The following is an 18248-nucleotide window of genomic DNA, read 5'->3' on the forward strand; positions in this document are numbered from 1 at the left end:
AACTTTGTTATAAAATTCAGAATAATAAAACAAACCAGTTAAATAACAAATAATAATTGATAAATTGATAAATTAATAAATTAAGTATTTGTTAATAAATTAAATTAATTTAATAAATTTAATTAACAAATAGTTAAAATACATTGAAACACATTTCGAACCAGCATTACCCTTTGCCCTGGCAATAGTCCATTGCTCAGCTTTGACTGAGCCTTAGTTTTCTGAATAAGAAGGTTTTAGCCTGTTGGTAGAAGGATAACTCCCAATGATATGGACGTACGATCATCTATTCTCCAGACTGATTTATAACATAGTTCATAAAACTTCATAAAACTTAGGGAAGTGCTGGGTGAGATCCCATGGACAGTAATACTAAAAGGAAAGGGAGTTCATGATGGCTGGGAGTTTGTTAAGAGGGAGATAGTAAAAGCACAACTTCAGGCAATACCAATGAGACGGAAACATGGAAGGTGCCTAAAGAAGCCAGGGTGGCTATCTAAAGAACTTTTAACTGAGTTAAGATTAAAAAAGGATGTGTACAAAAAATGGAAAAGGGGGGGAACCACCAAAGAGGAATTCAAACAAATAGCCAGCACGTGTAGACACAAAGTCAGAAAAGCTAAAGCACAGAATGAACTCAGGCTTGCTAGAGAGGTTAAAAGCAACAAAAAAGGCTTTTATGGGTATGTTCATAGCAAAAGGAAGAACAAAGAAACAGTGGGGTCACTCAGAGGAGAAGATGGTGAAATGCAAACAGGGGACACAGAAAGGGCTGAACTCCTTAATGCCTTCTTTGCCTCAGTCTTCTCCGATAAAGAAAACAATGCCCGACCTGAAGAATTTGGAGCAAATGATTCAGCAGAGGAAACACAGCCCAGAATAACTAAGGAGATAGTACAAGAATACTTGGCTAGTTTAGATGTATTCAAGTCTCCAGGGCCAGATGAACTGCATCCAAGAGTATTAAAAGAACTGGCAGATGTGATCTCAGAACCACTGGCAGTCATCTTTGAGAATTCCTGGAGAACAGGCGAAGTCCCGGCAGACTGGAGGAGGGCAAATGTTGTCCCTATTTTCAAAAAGGGGAAAAGAGAGGACCCAAATAATTACCGCCCAGTCAGTCTGACATCAATACCAGGGAAGATTCTGGAGCAGATCATTAAGCAAACAGTCTGTGAGCACCTAGAAAGGAATACTGTGATCACCAATAGTCAGCATGGATTTCTGAAAAATAAGTCATGTCAGACTAACTTGATCTCGTTTTTTGACAGAATTACAAGCCTGGTAGATGAAGGGAACACAGTGGATGTAGCCTACCTTGATTTCAGCAAGGCATTTGACAAGGTGCTCCATGATATTCTTGTAAAGAAGCTGGTAAAATGTGGACTTGACTATGCTACCACTCAGTGGATTTGTAACTGGCTGACTGACCGAACCCAAAGGGTGCTCATCAATGGTTCCTCTTCATCCTGGAGAAGAGTGACTAGTGGGGTGCCACAGGGTTCTGTCTTGGGCCCGGTCTTATTCAACATCTTTATCAACGACTTGGATGATGGACTCAAGGGCATCCTGATCAAATTTGCAGATGACACCAAACTGGGAGGGGTAGCTAACACCCCAGAGGACAGGATCACACTTCAAAACGACCTTGACAGATTAGAGAACTGGGCCAAAACAAACAAGATGAATTTTAACAGGGAGAAATGTAAAGTATTGCACTTGGGCAAAAAAAATATGAGAGGCACAAATACAAGATTGGTGACACCTGGCTTGAGAGCAGTACGTGTGAAAAGGATCTAGGAGTCTTGGTCGACCACAAACTTGACATGAGCCAACAGTGTGACGCGGCAGCTAAAAAAGCCAATGCAATTCTGGGCTGCATCAATAGGAGTATAGCATCTAGATCAAGGGAAGTAATAGTGCCACTGTATTCTGCTCTGGTCAGACCTCACCTGGAGTACTGTGTCCAGTTCTGGGCACCACAGTTCAAGAAGGACACTGACAAACTGGAACGTGTCCAGAGGAGGGCAACCAAAATGGTCAAAGGCCTGGAAACGATGCCTTATGAGGAACGGCTAAGGGAGCTGGGCATGTTTAGCCTGGAGAAGAGGAGGTTAAGGGGTGATATGATAGCCATCTTCAAATATATAAAAGGATGTCACATAGAGGAGGGAGAAAGGGTGTTTTCTGCTGCTCCAGAGAAGCGGACACGGAGCAATGGATCCAAACTACAAGAAAGAAGATTCCACCTAAACATTAGGAAGAACTTCCTGACAGTAAGAGCTGTTCGACAGTGGAATTTGCTGCCAAGGAGTGTGGTGGAGTCTCCTTCTTTGGAGGTCTTTAAGCTGAGGCTTGACAACCATATGTCAGGAGTGCTCTGATGGTGTTTCCTGCTTGGCACGGGGTTGGACTCGATGGCCCTTGTGGTCTCTTCCAACTCTATGATTCTATGATTCTATGATTCTATGTTTCCAATACAGCCACCAGATTCTAAAGAAAGAATGCTTTAAATAAGGTAGACAGCTAAATACGGTTGCCCTGTTTCGGGAAGCTTTTAATGATTGAGATTTCGTTGTGCTCCTTTATATTTCATTGGAAGCTGCCCAGAGTGGCTGGGGTACAAGAAATTTATTAAAAATAATAAAAAAAGGTTTGCAAACAGCCACTCTCTTGGTCCCCGGTGGCAAGCATGAATCAATTCTGGGTGATGAGATGCAGAAGGGTCTCTCTATGGGAAGAGACTAGAGTTCATTCCCTGCTTTTTCCTGTACAGGAATGATGCTTCATCCATTCTAGTATATACTAATGCCAGCTCCAAACTTTCCATACTTGTCCTTATGTAGCAAAACCCACTAGGGCACAAGCAAGGAAACCTGGCAGACTCTGAGGTATGCCCATGGGGTTTTTTATTTTAAAAAGTGGGCGAAAATACCAGTGAGAACATGGGGTGCTGACTGACTGTTGGGAGGCGAGGAGGAAAACTGCAGGGATATGTTGGAGTGGGTGGAACTCTGGTTGGGGAAAAGAAACAGGTCATGACTCAGCAATGCTTTGTTGCATTTCCTTCTTTCACATTAACAATGTTTGTCTCTGGGAGAAGGCTGGCTTTTATTTAATTAGGAAAAACACACACATATACAGTGGTACCTCGGGTTACATATGCTTCAGGTTACATTCGCTTCAGGTTACAGACTCTGCTAACCCAGAAATATTACCTCAGGTTAAGAACTTTGCTTCAGGATAAGAACAGAAATCGGGCTCTGGCGGCGTGGCAGCAGCAGGAGGCCCCAGTAGCTAAAGTGGTGCTTCAGGTTAAGAACAGTTTCAGGTTAAGAATGGACCTCCGGAACAAATTAAGTACTTAACCTGAGGTACCACTGTAGACTGCTTAATCCACATGATCTGGAAGCTGTCTGCGGACAAACACTGGCTCCCTCGGCCTATAGAGCGAGATGAGCGCCGCAACCCCAGAGTCGTCCGTGACTGGATGTAACGGTCAGGGGTACCTTTACCTTTATGAACTAGTAACAACAACAACAACAACAACAACAACAGCTGCCCATGCCCACGCCATCTGAACACTTTTGCTCTCTTACTGTTTCTTCTTCGGCGATCACTCATAGCCAAGTAAGATTGTCTTCCATAAACACAATTTTAAGAATGCGTCTGTAAGTGACTATGGAGGCCAATTCTCGATCCACACAACATTGGTTTTCAGGTGGGAGTTGATCACGGTTTGGATTTGCCAAGTGTGCCTTCCTCTCAGCATGTTTCTCCCTTGCGTCCTGAGTTCAAGTGTCTTCAAAGCCCAGGACACCTTTGGTAAAGGCTGTTCTCCAATTGGAGTGCTTGCAGACCAGTGTTTCCCAATTGTTGGTGTTTATACTACTTTTTTTTTTAGATTTGCCTTGAGACAGTCTTTAAACCTCTTTTGTCTCTGATAGGATGGTATCCAGCTGAGGGTAAAAATTTTCTTTAACCTCTTCATCAGCATCCAGTGTTGGTGCGTAAGCACTTACAACAGTTCTTACTGGTACTACATTAACTCTACAACCAGGAATATAGGCTGGATCCGGTTATTTCAAGAGCTGCTTATCAGTTCAAGAGGTCAGATTCCTCCTTTCTGTCTGCCTTGGGCTCTATTTTTTCCTCCAAGAAGCTGAAAAGAATACAATACCGCTCTTGTGAGCTCGCCATTAAGGGATTGTCTCTCCTGAACCACATGACTTGATAGGGGTTCGGTCTTGTAAGGCCACTTGTTTTTCTGTGAAACTGCCATGTTAAACTTGCTTTGCTAAGGTACTTAATTGCTAAATGGCTGGAGCTTCTCCCCAGTCACTTGGTCTGTTTGTACAGTGCACAGGCGTTTGCTCTGTACCAAACCTCCCTCCCTAGCACGATGATGTTTGAGGATGTCCTCCGGGAGGTGGATGGCTTTGGGAGATACCAGATCCTGGTCTTCTTGATGCTTTGCATTCCCAGACTGATGATCCCCATGCACTTCCTGCTCCACAATTTCATCTCTGCCTCTCCATCTCACCACTGTGTGCTTCCAGCCTTTGCTGGCACTTCCAATCTCAGCCAGGATGAGGTCTTCTCCGTTGGCCTCCCAAGAGAGCTTGACGGGACACTGAGCCCCTGCAAGATGTTTTCTAGGCCACAGTTTCAGTTGCTGGCAAATTCTTCCTGGGAGCTGGACAACGCCTCATCGATCCTGAGCTGCCAGCATGGCTGGGTCTACGATTCCTCACAATATGCATCAACCACGGCCACTGAGGTAAGCTTTTGATGTACTTCTATTGCAATGAAAGGATCCGGGTGAGAAAGAGGACGAGCCCTTGTGATGCAGCCTGGAATAGCATTAGCTTTTTTTGCTGCTGCATCACGCTGTTGACTCGTGAAAAGACCCCCTTTTCACATGTCAGCCACGTGTCCTCCATTTTAAATTTGTGCAGCCAGTAAAACCTGACACTTGTCCCTATTGAAATTCACTTTGTTAGCTTGGGCCCTGTTCTCCAATCTGTTAAGGTCATCTCGAATCCCGATTCTGCCCTTGGCAGCATTAGCCGCCAGTTTGGTGCCATCTGCAAATTGGATGAGCACCCCCCCCCCCAATTCTTTCATCCAAGTTGTTTATGAGGAACCATTAGAGAGCACTCTTTGGGCTTGGTTGGTTTCTCATGCAAACTACTCCAGTTGAAATCCCCTCTTCTGCCCAGCTATCTCTGTTTTGAATCTGGGTCACCTTAATTACAATCCATGATACTTCCTTCCAGTGGGATCTGGTGTGTGAGAAGAAAGGCATGAACCAGGCAATTGCTACCTTTTTCTTCATTGGTGTTACTTTGGGGTCTGTACTTTTTGGCTACTTGTCTGACAGGTGAGTAGAGTTTACTTTTGGTCTTTGGTGCATGGGCAGACAGACCTCTGGCTTGTGGGATCTACTGTAGTTCTTATTTATTATTATTATCTTGAAGTCCACCAACTGCAGGTGGTTTGTTGGGGTCAGGGTAAAAAGCAGCATAATTGTTGGAATTGAGGAATATGTTGCCTCTGGGCACATGCTCAACCCAATATTTTGTTTTCAGTACCAGCACTGAAGGACCACAGTCCTTTCCCACACAAAAATCAACTTCTGTTTTTCACTCAAAGCTTTCTTCAAGTTGGAGCCTAACTTAGATGTGTGGGGGTTTTGCCCGGGGGTGTGTGGAGATTATTCATTGTTGCTATTCTTAAACAAATGAGGATATTTGCTGATCTGCTGCAAGTACTCTGAGAGCTGCTGGTAGATCCCTGATCCACTTTCTGCCCATCTCTGCCTCACCTGTCTCACTGCCAAGTCTTAGGTAGATAAATCTTTAATTACAAAGACGTATATGAATTTTCAAACTGTACAACCTTGGACAACTACTTCCCTCCCCCCCGAGACAGACAACCTTTTCCTATCAACCCTCCACGGGAATAATCCTAAACCCACCTCAACTGGAAGAAAACTTCATGGGCACTGGGATGTATGGCAGGGCAGACATCTTGGTGCCCCTGAGTGCTGTTCAGAACTCCACTTCTTTTGATACAATCAGCACCTGAACACCTCTGCCATTCATCTAAATAAAATACTGTCTATTTGCAGATCTATTTCCCACTCAGTTTCTTCCCCCTCCTAATTCATTTCCTACGCCAACCCCACTCAAAATTGACATTTCCTTCACTTAATGCCATTTCTTCCATTACAAACATGCTAACAACTCAGGTTCGCTCCTCCAAAAGAAAGGTTTCCCCTGGTTGTCTCACCTCACGGAGTTAAGCCAGATCTCTCCTTTCGTTTTTTTGAAGTTTGTGCCCAGGGCTATGTTAATGAGCTCTCTCAGTGGGTCAGGCTGGCTCCAGATATTACCACAATCGCTGGGTCAGGGCATGACTCCGGTCCACCTTTCCACCACTCTGAGAAAGCAAAGTGCCATTTTGAAAAAATATAAATGAGAATGCCTCTGCCCTTGCTCTATGAAGAAAGAAGACTGTGATCTTCCAGCATAATCTGTGGAGTCAGGCAAAGACTGGAACTCTGGAAAACTCATTTGCACACTTTCGCTGGTGCTGGACGGAGCCTTAGATCCCCTTGATTAGGTCCTGACCATCTTATTAAAGGGAGACAGGAGGGGGCGGACAGGAAGTAGAAATCAATGCATGTTGGAGATATATATATATATATATATATATATATATATATATATATATATATTACTGTGCTAAAAATCAATGCACATTGATTGTTGCTGCAGTTCAGTGTGCAGCGTGCACTGAATAAAAGAGCTAAAGCTGACGAGAGGCCATTAATAATGCTGTTTTTTCCAGAGGTGCAGGAACTCACCATGAACGCCTCCCTCGTTCTCTTATAATGCCAGTGGCGCCTACTTGAGAGGCACCGGAACTGAATTCTAGTGAGTTCTGGCTGAGGAAAAAGCCCTAGTACCATCTCCTATTTCTTCAGAGAACTGAAAGTGGCGCTAATGGCTACTAGCCATGATCATTTGATCCTGCAGCCAGGATTAAAGTGTAGAAATGATCTGCGAGGATTTCTGTGCTCAGAGCCTGCTTGTGGGATGTGCCCTGTAGGTAACAGGAGTGGGCAAGATAGCCCTCAGACAAGACTCTTCTTATGTAATCATGTACAAAGGAGGCATTGAGGCACCCTCCTCTCGCCACCATCTTTATCTATGGGTTTTGTAGGTTTTTTTGTACTATTTTGAAAAGCCCAAATCCTCTCTATCAAGAAACAGCAGCGGGACCAACAAGAAAAAGGTAACAAAAACTGCGGCATGCATGACATTGTACATTTGTCTTCCAGCGATAGTTGTTCCCGCTCTTCCCCCAAAGAATCCTGGGAAATGTACTTTGTTAAGGGTGCCGAGAGGGTTGTTAGGATCCCTCTTCCCCTCACATAGATATAATTCCTAGAGTCCCTGGGGAGAGAGATTGGTTCTGAAGCCACTCTAGGAATATGTTGTAGCGACCTCTGCTTCAGAGTATCTGAAGAAGTGTGTATACACACGAAAGCTCGTACCTAAAAAGCTTATATTTAGTTGGTCTTTAAGGTGCTACTGGTGTTATGAAAAAATTCGAGGGGGATTCTTTTGAAGTCTGTCTTAAGACAAAAAGACGTGATTCTCTTAAGGGAGTTCTTTTTGGATCATCTTTCAATTATTATTTTTTTATATTTCATCTTGTTATTTATTATGACTCTTTTAACAAAGTTTACCAGCTACAGCAAACTGGGGAAAATCTTCCTGGTTCTTTGTGAAATAAACCATTTCTTCTTTCTTTCTTTCTTTCTTTTGACACTTGTCCAAATATATACAAAAATTTATACCCATCTTTCTATAATATTCTGAAATACATAGTCTAAAAAAGAACAGAGGCAGCAAAAAATATATATATTACAAATTTAAAAATAAATAAAGGAAGAAAGGAAAAGTAAAGAAAGGAAAAAGAGAGAAAATAATAAAGAAAGATGAAAAGACTTCCGGTTCTCTGTCCTGCAGCTAAACATAGTATTGACTCATTAACATCCAACCATTCTATCTTCTATAAACCAGTATTTTTTTTCAATCTTCAAATCCAAATATTACAAGTTCATTTTCTCTTTCATGCAAAAAGTCCATAAGAAGTTTCCAGTCTTGAATAAATGTCAATATTTATTTTTCTCTAACTGGGCACGTCAGCTTTGCCATCTCAGGCAAGTCCAATAGTTTTATCAGCCATTCCTTTATAGTAAGTCAGGATGTAGCTTTCCATCTTTGTGCATATAACAATCTCGCAACTGTAATCCTATATTGGAGTGACCTTAATCAACTCTCTCTCTCTCTCTACACACACACACACACACGCAAATACTGTGTCATATGGAAACTGCCATTTCGGATGACTTGCAATGCGCTCATTTATCCACAAGAAGTCACTGTTAGCTTGTATTGAGAAGGATGGAGCGGGTGAGATATTAATGCTCAAAAGACAGCAAGGAAGCATTGGCTTCTTTTGCCCCATATGTTCTCAACACATATAGTGGTGCCCCACAAGACGAATGCCTTGCAAGACGAAAAACCCGCTAGACGAAAGGGTTTTCCGTTTTTCGAGGCACTTCGCAAGACGAATTTCCCTATGGGCTTGCTTCGTAAGACGAAAACGTCTTGCGAGTCTTGCGAGTTTTTTTCCTCCCCCCCCCCCGTTTTCTAAGCCGCTAAGCCGCTAATAGCGCTAATCCGCTAAGCCGCTAATAGGGATGCTTCGCAAGACGAAAAAACCGCTAGACGAAGAGACTCACGGAATGGATTATTTTCGTCTTGCGAGGCACCACTGTATAAGAAAATCCCTCTAGCAAATGATGGCCCTAGTCATTTCTCCCCCTGTCTTTCTGGGTGGGTGGGGGAGATTATTTGGAGAAGGGGAGGGAAGCGAGAAGGGGAAGCACTCATGCCACTTCCCCAGAAACACAAAGTTATCCATGGGCATAGGAAGGCTGTCAACCCCTGTGCAAGCTTATATGCTGTGAATGACATGAGAGAGATGTGCAGGCTGTGGCCTTACCTGGCGAGGCAATTCTTCTGGGATTTTGACCGGAAGGAAAACAGGTGCTGCTGGTTTACTTTTGGCTTCCTAGGTTTGGCCGGCGGCGGATGCTTCTGCTGTCTTTCCTTTCCACGATGTTCTTTGGGGCCCTGGCTGCGTTTTCAGAGTCTTACCTGATGTTCATCATCATGAGGTCGCTCTGTGGGATGGGACTCACAGGCGTGTCCATCATCTCCTTGATATTAGGTGAGAGGTTCCGAGGTGAGAGGTGATTTCTTTTCATTTCAGGCCGGATGCCTCCGCGTGCGGGCACTGCAGATGGGAATAGTGATCGTGGGCCCCCTCTTTCTCTCTGGCCCCATCTAAACCTTACCTTTAAAGCAAGTACCACGGCATTCGAAACAGCCGTAGCTTCTCCTACAGAATCCTGGGAAATGTAGTTTTTGCTGAGAGTTGCTAGGAAAGCCCTGTTCCCCTCACAGAGCTAGAGTTCCCTTGGGAGAGGAATCAATGGTCAAACCACTCTTAGAACGATTGCTTTATGGCCGTCTTCCTTTTGCGAAGATTACAGTGGATGCTCGGGTTGCGAATGTGATCCGTGCGGGAGGCACGTTCGCAACCCACAGCATTCGCAACCTGCGACCTGCGCATTTGTGCACACGCTGGTCGTGATTCGGCGCTTCTGTGCATGCGCAAAGTGCGATTTAGCGCTTCTGCCCATGTGCAAGCACCGAAACCCGGAAGTAACACGTTCCAGTACTTCCGGGTTCGGTGCGGTGCACAACCCGAAATCACACAGCCCAAAGCGTCTGTAACCCGAGGTATGGCTGTACTAGCGGCAGCAAACTTCTGTCCCCACTCTCTGCAATCTGTTGCATCTGATCAGGATAGCATCCTGTGGGTGGCAATTTCCTCCATGGATTCGAAATATGGAAAGGTCTTTGATCATAGAGAGGGAGTAGGGTGGGGCTTTGCCCCTCTTGCCCCGCCCTAATGTTGAGCAGGGAGTGCAGCTTTGACTGCTGAGTCGTTGCAGCTAGAGTTTATGGGGTTGACCGTGATTGTGTTGAAGGTGAACTGAGTCCAAACGTTGAGAGCTGCTGCTGTATATTAACTTCCAGCTGTAGAATGGACTGACGTCAAGCATCGCACCTTCTGCGGCACCATCAGCGGCATTTCCTGGTCTCTTGGGTACATGCTTTTGGCGCTTGTGGCCTACCTGATTCGGACGTGGCGTTGGCTCCTGTTGGCTGTCACCTCTCCCTGCCTCCTCAGCATCGTCATTTGGTGGTGAGTGACTGTGGAACTCCTCTGTTATGTATTCAGTTTTCTGTGTTTGCCTGAGCTTGAGTCTGGACTAAGGATTCGGAGCTCCTGTGTTCTGATTCGATACATGATGTCCAGTCACAGAACATTCAGGATTTGGGCCTCTGCCATTGGCCCTTGAACTCTTAGTCGTGATTCGCAGCTTGGAAGTTTAGGCAGCCAATCACGTTGGCCCAGGCTTTCAGGAATGTGTATAAACAGTTGCTTTGCCCCTGTTTCTCAGTTATGTAGTTCAATAAGGTTCTTGCTGTTATCACTGCATCTTGCCTCATGGGAACCCACCTACACTTCATCCTCCAAACCCTAATATTCACCAAGATCTTCAAAAGGTTTCCTGCACACCCAACCACATCTTGTCAGCTACACCCTTTCTCCGACTTCCCTGGGTTCTTCTTTCTTGTATTCTTTACCTCTTCTTCCCGGTAACTTTGAGAACCAAAGTGTCAATGCCACTCACCCTATCTTGCCTTGACTGCCCGCAGGAGTGTGTGCATAGAGATGATGTTTTCCTCATCTGCAGCAACCCTGCTTGATCTACAAAATGCCTTGTTTGTCCCTTGCCAGGTGGCTCCCAGAATCTGCCCGGTGGCTCTTGACAAAGAAGGAGGTGGAGGCAGCGCATGGCTATCTTTCCAGATGTGCCAAAGTCAATGGCAAGAAAGAGTTTGACTCCAAGATAACTCCAGACGTGAGTGCAAGGGGTCTTGCAGCACCTCAGGTGCAGTGACGGACCTCTAGAAAACAACCACAACGAGTAAGACCCGCAACAAAATGATGTGGTGTGGAGGGTTCCTGCTCAGGGTTCCAACAAGCCAGCCAATCTAGTACTCCATTATCTCTCTTTTCCTGTCTTCCATGCTTGCCCTCCAATAGGTGGCTCAGTGGTAGAGCACTTGCCTATCACGCAACAAGGCTCCAGGTTCAATCCCCGACCTCTCCAGGTCAAGCTGAGACCCTGGAGAGCTGAAGCCTGCTTGTGTGGGTGATACTAATCAATTTGTATATATTTATACACAGTATTTATAGCCCGATCTTCATTGAGTGTTTCGAGTCCTAGAGCTGGGAACTGAGTCATAAAAACAAAGAGTGAAAAGCGACACACCAAATTACAAAATCACATAAACAGGTTCAGCCAACAATAACTTGACCCTTCTATCACCTAGATGGCCCAGTGACCTGACTCAGCATAAGGAGTCTTCCTAAGCTCCCACAGCCAGCCTTCTGTACCCGTCAAATGCTCAAAACTCTGTAAGATGGCTCTGTAAGATGGATTCTTCCCTCCCTCCCTCCCTCAGAATTTGTTTTTCATGCTTCTGTAGGCTTTGGGGGTTCTCTGAAGCATGCTGACAATCTCCCTCATGTGCACAGATGGTACCATCTTGGCTACATAATCATGGAATCATAGAATTGTAGAGTTGGAAGGGACCCAAAGGGTCTAGTCCAACCCGCTGCCTCCATCCTAGGAGAATGAGTTCCTCTTTGATGTCATGATGGGATCTAGCCTTTGCAAAACAGCACTGAGGGGCATTTTCTTCCTTTGCGGTGAATGTAGGTCCTGCGGAGGACACTGACCATAGAGGAGCCAAGGACCTATTTCTACTGGCACCTGGTGAAGACTCCCAAGCTGAGGAAGACCACCTTGTGTTCTGTCGTCATATGGTATGAACAAAAACTGATGACTGCGCTTATTTCCCGACTTTGAAAGAGATGGAGCCAGTTTTCTTTCTTGGAAGGCGTTGCAGTTAATTGTGGTGGGAATTAAGCTGCAGAGTAACATTATCTTTAGACAGGTTTTCCTATGTTGGTTTTTTTTTTTTTTTTTTTTTTTTGAAGTCAGATTAGATGTTTATTGTCTTCCTTGGGCGAGTGTGCAATATTTTACATCAAAGGAGGAATGCAAACCATCATATTGCTATGCTTTCTCCGGTGTCAACCTACATTTTTCAAATGCTAGTTTGCGGTGATTTATGAAACTCCCACCACAAATGGAGCATGGTTCCTTCAGATGTCATCTCGCTATGTAATGCTACCTCAACTGGGAATGAGTAATTCCAAATGACTGTTGACATAGTTGGTGGCTGTGTGCAATCCTGACTCTCTGGAACTTTACAGCCCCAATGGAACTGGTCTTTCCCCTGCACACACAAACACACACACACACATGCCTGAGCAGTGAGCCTGGAGAAACTAACAAGTTTTGGACTGGAGTTTATTGCGTACGTTTTCCACTGTTTGCAATTCCATTTCATTTGTGTAGCCCAGGTAGTATTACCCTCAAACAACATCAATTCCGGTCCTTCCCCTCCCTGTAAAGTCACATAAATCTGATAAATTAGGGGAAATTGAGCTCCGAACTGCTGCACTTGACTTATTTGTTTTGGTGTTTGGGGGCATTGCCCAAAGCAATAACCCAGCACTAGGCAGGATTGCTCTCTCTACACATCAACTGATGTGTAGTGAGAGCAATCCTACTTAGCAATGGACAGATGCACAAGGGAACTCTGTGTACCTGAGCCCAGCGCTAAGCAGGGTCTGTCCCTCTCCTCTGCACTCACACATTGACTGATGCGAGGGAGAGCGACCCTGCTGAGTCCTGCAGGGAGTTCGTTCACACACTCAAACTGAGCAAGATTTGGACTGGTGGGCAGGACACCTGTCAATCACGTGGTGCCAGAATAGCATCACGTGATTGCCCATCCACCTGTCAACTTTGGCTTGCAAGGGCTGATCCTGATATTCCTAGCTGCTGAACCTAAGTCATCTGTTTTCCTTGCAGGTTTGGTGTGGCGTTCACCTATTACGGCATCAGTCTAAACATCAGCGGTTTCAGCTTGGATCCGTACATGACACATTTTATCTTTGGGGCCATCGAGATCCCTGCCAAAGTCAGTGTGTATGTTGTCTTGGACCGCATCGGCCGCAGGCATTGTCAGGCATGGACTCTGATTGGAACAGGAGGCATGATTGCTCTGAATGCAGCCATCCCTGCAGGTGAGAGGCTCATCTGGCCAGTTCTGCAGCATCACTGAGCATCCATCTAGTCATAACGTGAGCTGCAGCAGCATCACTTGCCTCCCGGGGCTCCTCCAGAAGACGTTGAGGGGCCATCCTTGATTTCTTTGCACAAAGATTTTGCGGAGGTTGTACTCTTTTTGTGCACATTCATCCCGGTTTTAACACTGAGGTCCATCGCCGAAGGCCTTCTGGCGGTTCCCTCACTGCGAGAAGTGAGGATACAGGGAACCAGGCAGAGGGCCTTCTTGGTAGTGGCACCCGCCCTGTGGAACGCCCTCCCACCAAATGTCAAGGAAATAAGCAACTATCCTACCAGGCAGAGGGCCTTCTCAGTAGTGGCCCCCGCCCTGTGGAACGCCCTCCCACCAGATGTCAAGGAAATAAGCAACTATCCTACTTTTAAAAGATATCTGAAGGCAGCCCTGTTTAGGGACATTTTAATGTTTAATGCTGGATCGTGTTTTTGATATTCAATTGGGAGCCACCCAGAGTGGCTGGGGAAACCCAGCCAGATGGACGGGATACAAATAAATTATTATTATTATTATTATTATTATTATTATTATTATTATTATTATACGTCTTCCCATCCATTTACCCTTATCCTACACCTTGCAGTACATTTCCCTAGCTACGAAAAGTATTTTTTATATTTCATAGAATCATAAGTTGGAAGAGACCCCAAGGGCCATCGAGTCCAAACCCCTGCCAAGCAGGAAACACCATCAGAGCACTCCTGACATATGGTTGTCAAGCCTCTGCTTAAAGACCTCCAAAGAAGGAGACTCCACCACACTCCTTGGCAGCAAATTCCACTGTCAAACAGCTCTTACTGTCAGGAAGTTCTTCCTAATGTTTAGGTGGAATCTTCTTTCTTCTAGTTTGGATCCATTTCTCCGTGTCCGCTTCTCTGATGGATTTAAAGGTGGATCTGTTGCCAGAGCATCAGAGTGTTTCAAAAACCTACATTTCCAGTATGCACTTAAATCTTCGTGCCTCCTGTTTCTTCCTCCCTCAGAGCATGGGCATCTCCGGTCGGCAGTGGCCATCTTGGGCAAGGGTTTCTCTGAAGCCTCTTTCACCACTGTCTTCCTCTACACAGCTGAACTTTTCCCAACGGTGGTCAGGTAAGTGGCTTGGGCTCCAATCGGACCCACTGGTGGTGGTGGTTGTTGCTTTTTACAAACTTTTTGATATCCAGTGATTTCCCTTCTTCTCTTTCCATGGTTCATTTTCTATCTCTCCCATTCCTGCATTTCTAATACTATAACCATTCAAGTCAGTGTTGCATTTTTACACCATTCAAACATTAATTACGCTGTTGAATTTATCTTAATGCTGCCAGCATTTTCAGTTGTGTACAATTATTTTCCACATATTCAATAAATGTTTTCCGCTTCTCTTTAAGTATATGTTCTTCTTGCTCTCTTATTCCATGTGTTAAACCTGCAAGTTCTGCATATTCTAACATCTTAAGTTGCCAATCCTCTTTTTCTAGGACCTCGCTCATTTTCCATTTTGGGGCTAACGAAATTTGGGCCGCTGTTTTTGCATACATAAATAGGCTTTTCTGACACCTAGGAATTTCTCTCTGGGCTATTTCCAAGAAAAAGGACTCTGGTCTTTTGGGGAAGGTAATTTTAAACATTTTTTTCCAACTCATTATAAATCATTCCCCAAAATTCTTTTATCTTTTTACTTGTCCACCACGTATGAAAAAGGTCCCCTCCCTTTCTTTACATTTCCAACACATATCTTATTGTACTTTATACATCTTAGCCAACCTGCTCGGAGTTAGGTACCATCTATGAATCATTTCATAGTTTCAGTGTGTAACATGCAGTAAATTTCAAATCACTTTTCCAGAGTTTCTCCCAGAGGTTTAAATCTATATTGTGTCCTATATCCATTATCCAGTGTGTCATTGAAGCTTTGACTAGCTCATCTCCCCCCCCCCCCGCCATTCTAATAGAAGATTATACATTCTAGACAAAGGTTTATCCTTTTTTTGTAATAGTTCTTTTTCAAATTGTGAGCTTTGGTCCAAAAACCCTTCTTTTTTTGTCTAACTTGAACATATCATGTACATGATGATGATGTAATCAGTCTGTAACTTGGCTCCTTAAGTTTTCCATAGGTTTCAGTCTGGATTCCCGCCCTGTAAATTCCAGCAAATCCCTGTATGCCACCCATTGTCTATCCATATTAACTCTCTTAATTGAAATTGCTTCAATAGGGAATAACCATAAGGGTGTGTTTCTTTCCAGCAAATTTTTATATTTCTCCCAAACTCTGTTCATAAAACTCTTATAAATTTTAGCTTCCACATACTAAAGAAATGCATGCCAGCCAAATTTAAAATCATGGCCTTCCTGGTCTGAAATGTCTGCATTATCCAATACAATCCATTCTTATAACCAACACAAACAAGCTGTCTCATAATACAATTGCAGATCTGGCAGGGCAAAGCCTCCTTTTCCTTTTATATCTATCAAAATTTTATGTTTAGTTCTAGGCTTTCCTTCCTACCAGATAAATTTAGAAATACCTTCCATATAAAGCAAAATCTTTGGGGGTTTCTTCTGAGGCTACATTTCCCAAATTTTCTTCAAAAGAATGAAGCACAGAACCATGCTTGATTTGTGCTGGAATCCAAGGCTGTGACTAAAGAAGAAGCAAGATCTGTTGGGATGTGAATGCTGTCAGCCTCTCCATCTTAGGCTCAGGTTGTACATATGTGCAATTAAAGCCATATATCCTAAAGACATCACCGTCTCCACTGACCCTCATTCCAAGAAAACCAAACTCTGGGAAGGTGCCTGGAACGCCTTGAACCTCTCACTGCTCAGAGACTGGGATCGTGTGTAACAGTTTGATGGATTTATCTCCAATCGAAATTGTTTTGCGTTACCTTTGCAGGCAGAGTGGTGTTGGCTGCTGTTCATTCATAGCACGGTTGGCCAGCTCCATAGCTCCTCTGATCATGCTGCTAGATGACACCTGGAGATACCTTCCTCCCTTGATATTCAGTGTGGTGGCACTGGTGTCTGGGACAGTGGCCTTTCTGCTAACAGAGACAACCAACATCCAGTTGCCAGAGACTATCGAAGATGTGGAAGATGGCAGGTGAGTGACGTAGACACACAAGGCACATCACTTGAATAAAGCTTGCCACTTCAAAAAGGGAAGCAGTCAGATATCAGCCGGTTTCTTCCTCCCCACCCTCAATTGGTTCCTCCAGACTGTCAGCATTTTGAGGGAGGGATTCCGGTGCATGTCAAATATTTAGACTTGCACCATGACACTGGATTAAAGTCCTTTGCCATTTTAGCGTAACAAGTTAACTTAAAAACAATGGCAGTGGACTTTTTGCGATTTGGAAAGTAACGTACTGGAAAAGGTGGGATGAAAGAAAGATTAACGGGAAGACATATAAACACAGTAGAAGCAAGGTGAATGCTCAGGGTGGACGCTCATTGTTGCAGACAAAAAAATCAGAACAAATACTCAACATAGATTGGACTACAGTGGTACCTCGGGTTAAGTACTTAATTCATTCCGGAGGTCCATTCTTAACCTGAAAACGTTCTTAACCTGAAGCACCACTTTAGCTAATGGGGCCTCCTGCTGCCGCCATGCCACCGGAACACGATTTCTGTTCTCATCCTGAAGCAAAGTTCTTAACCTGAAGCACTATTTCTGGGTTAGTGGAGTCTGTAACCTGAAACATATGTAACCAGAGGTACCACTGTATAACCTCCAAGGAAGCTTTGTGCAAACAAATCAGGGTGAATGCTCAGTGATCAGGCCATCTGGAGGAAACCCTAGGTGTAGACTAGGTGTAGGGCTAGGCTGCATCTACGCCGTACAGTGGTTCTTCGGGTTACATATGCTTCAGGTTACATACGCTTCAGGTTACTGGCATATTTGTGAGATCTTAGTGCCTTCAGACCTCAGGGACCAGAGCAGAGCTTTATCCCATCATTTCTCTTGCTTGTCTTCAGAAACAAAAAGGCACTGGGAACCCAAGTACACGGACAAGGCATGGATGGAGCAATCCCTCTTGGGCTGATGAGTCAAACTGGCACAGATGCTCCCCTCTCTCAGCAACAGGAAGCCAGCACTGAGTGCAATGGGAAACAACACTGTAATCAGACATTGCTGGCCAACGGAATGGACGCTGCTGGATGCTCGGAAAAAGTCTGATATAATGGGAACTGGGTGCTAGTTGGAGCTGAAAGCCAATAAGAGGATAACACTGTCGTGAAGTTAAATGCCACCGTATGGCATTTTAATTTGTTTTCAGCTTTCAGAGAGGGCCGAATCTGATACACTGACCTTATTTGCCAACATGCGTGATGAAATAAAGCGTTTGGGTTATATTGTGCCTGCTAGACAGGTGTGCTTGTGTGTGCGTTTGTGAACAGGAAGAGGGTAAAAGCCCCAATAAATTTAGAAGCACTGACTCCCAAGTCTTCCTCCTCATTTGCTGCCCTTATCGCTATGCTTAGTTGTTGCGACTCTGCGATAACTTACAAGATTTGTAGGTTTACCTCTTTTGGGAGCTTTGCCTGCTTTTTGGGGTCCAGATAGATGTAAATATTATGTGCTAGTACTATTTTAAAAAATCACACTGAAAGAAGTTCACTTTCCATTTATCGCAATTAAAAATGCTAGTCTTGGCCTTAAAAAAGGGTAAAGTAAAGGACCCCTGATAGTTAAGTCCAGTCGCAGATGACTCTGGGGTTGCGGCGCTCATCTCACTTTACAGGCCGAGGGAGCTGGCGTTTGTCCACAGACAGTTTTTTCCGGGTCATGAGGCCAGCATGACAAAGCTGCTT

At 44.5% G+C, this 18248-nt stretch overlaps 1 protein-coding gene across 2 annotated transcripts; it reads left to right on the forward strand.

The window, feature by feature from the left end:
* The first annotated feature begins 4059 nt into the window (after positions 1–4059).
* On the forward strand, positions 4060–17801 carry LOC307211754 (solute carrier family 22 member 7-like). Of its 2 annotated transcripts, XM_079968723.1 has the most exons (10): positions 4098–4780; positions 5280–5383; positions 9158–9312; positions 10188–10356; positions 10957–11080; positions 11945–12051; positions 13169–13383; positions 14426–14534; positions 16327–16533; positions 17412–17801. In XM_079968723.1, the coding sequence occupies exons 1-10, from the start codon at positions 4403–4405 to the stop codon at positions 17611–17613; spliced, it is 1770 nt and encodes a 589-aa protein (XP_079824849.1). In that variant the 5' UTR covers positions 4098–4402; the 3' UTR covers positions 17614–17801. The 2 variants fall into 2 exon arrangements, with proteins under 2 accessions (XP_079824850.1, XP_079824849.1); XM_079968724.1 differs by lacking the exons at positions 14426–14534; positions 16327–16533; positions 17412–17801 and adding an exon at positions 13446–13889 and having other exon boundaries at positions 4060–4780; positions 13169–13403.
* The last annotated feature ends 447 nt before the right edge of the window (positions 17802–18248 follow it).

Source organism: Podarcis cretensis, assembly GCF_951804945.1.
Source record: "Podarcis cretensis genome assembly, chromosome: 3".
Taxonomy (NCBI): domain Eukaryota; kingdom Metazoa; phylum Chordata; class Lepidosauria; order Squamata; family Lacertidae; genus Podarcis; species Podarcis cretensis.

What these genes read in the sequence shown, in the direction of transcription:
- LOC307211754 (XM_079968723.1), top strand. Translation starts at nt 4,403, where the DNA reads ATGATGTTTGAGGATGTCCTCCGGGAGGTGGATGGCTTTGGGAGATAC. An exon ending in TTGTGTTCTGTCGTCATATG is followed by an intron (nt 12,052 to 13,168) that starts GTATGAACAAAA and finishes TTTTCCTTGCAG; the next exon opens with GTTTGGTGTGGCGTTCACCT. An exon ending in CTTTTCCCAACGGTGGTCAG is followed by an intron (nt 14,535 to 16,326) that starts GTAAGTGGCTTG and finishes TTACCTTTGCAG; the next exon opens with GCAGAGTGGTGTTGGCTGCT.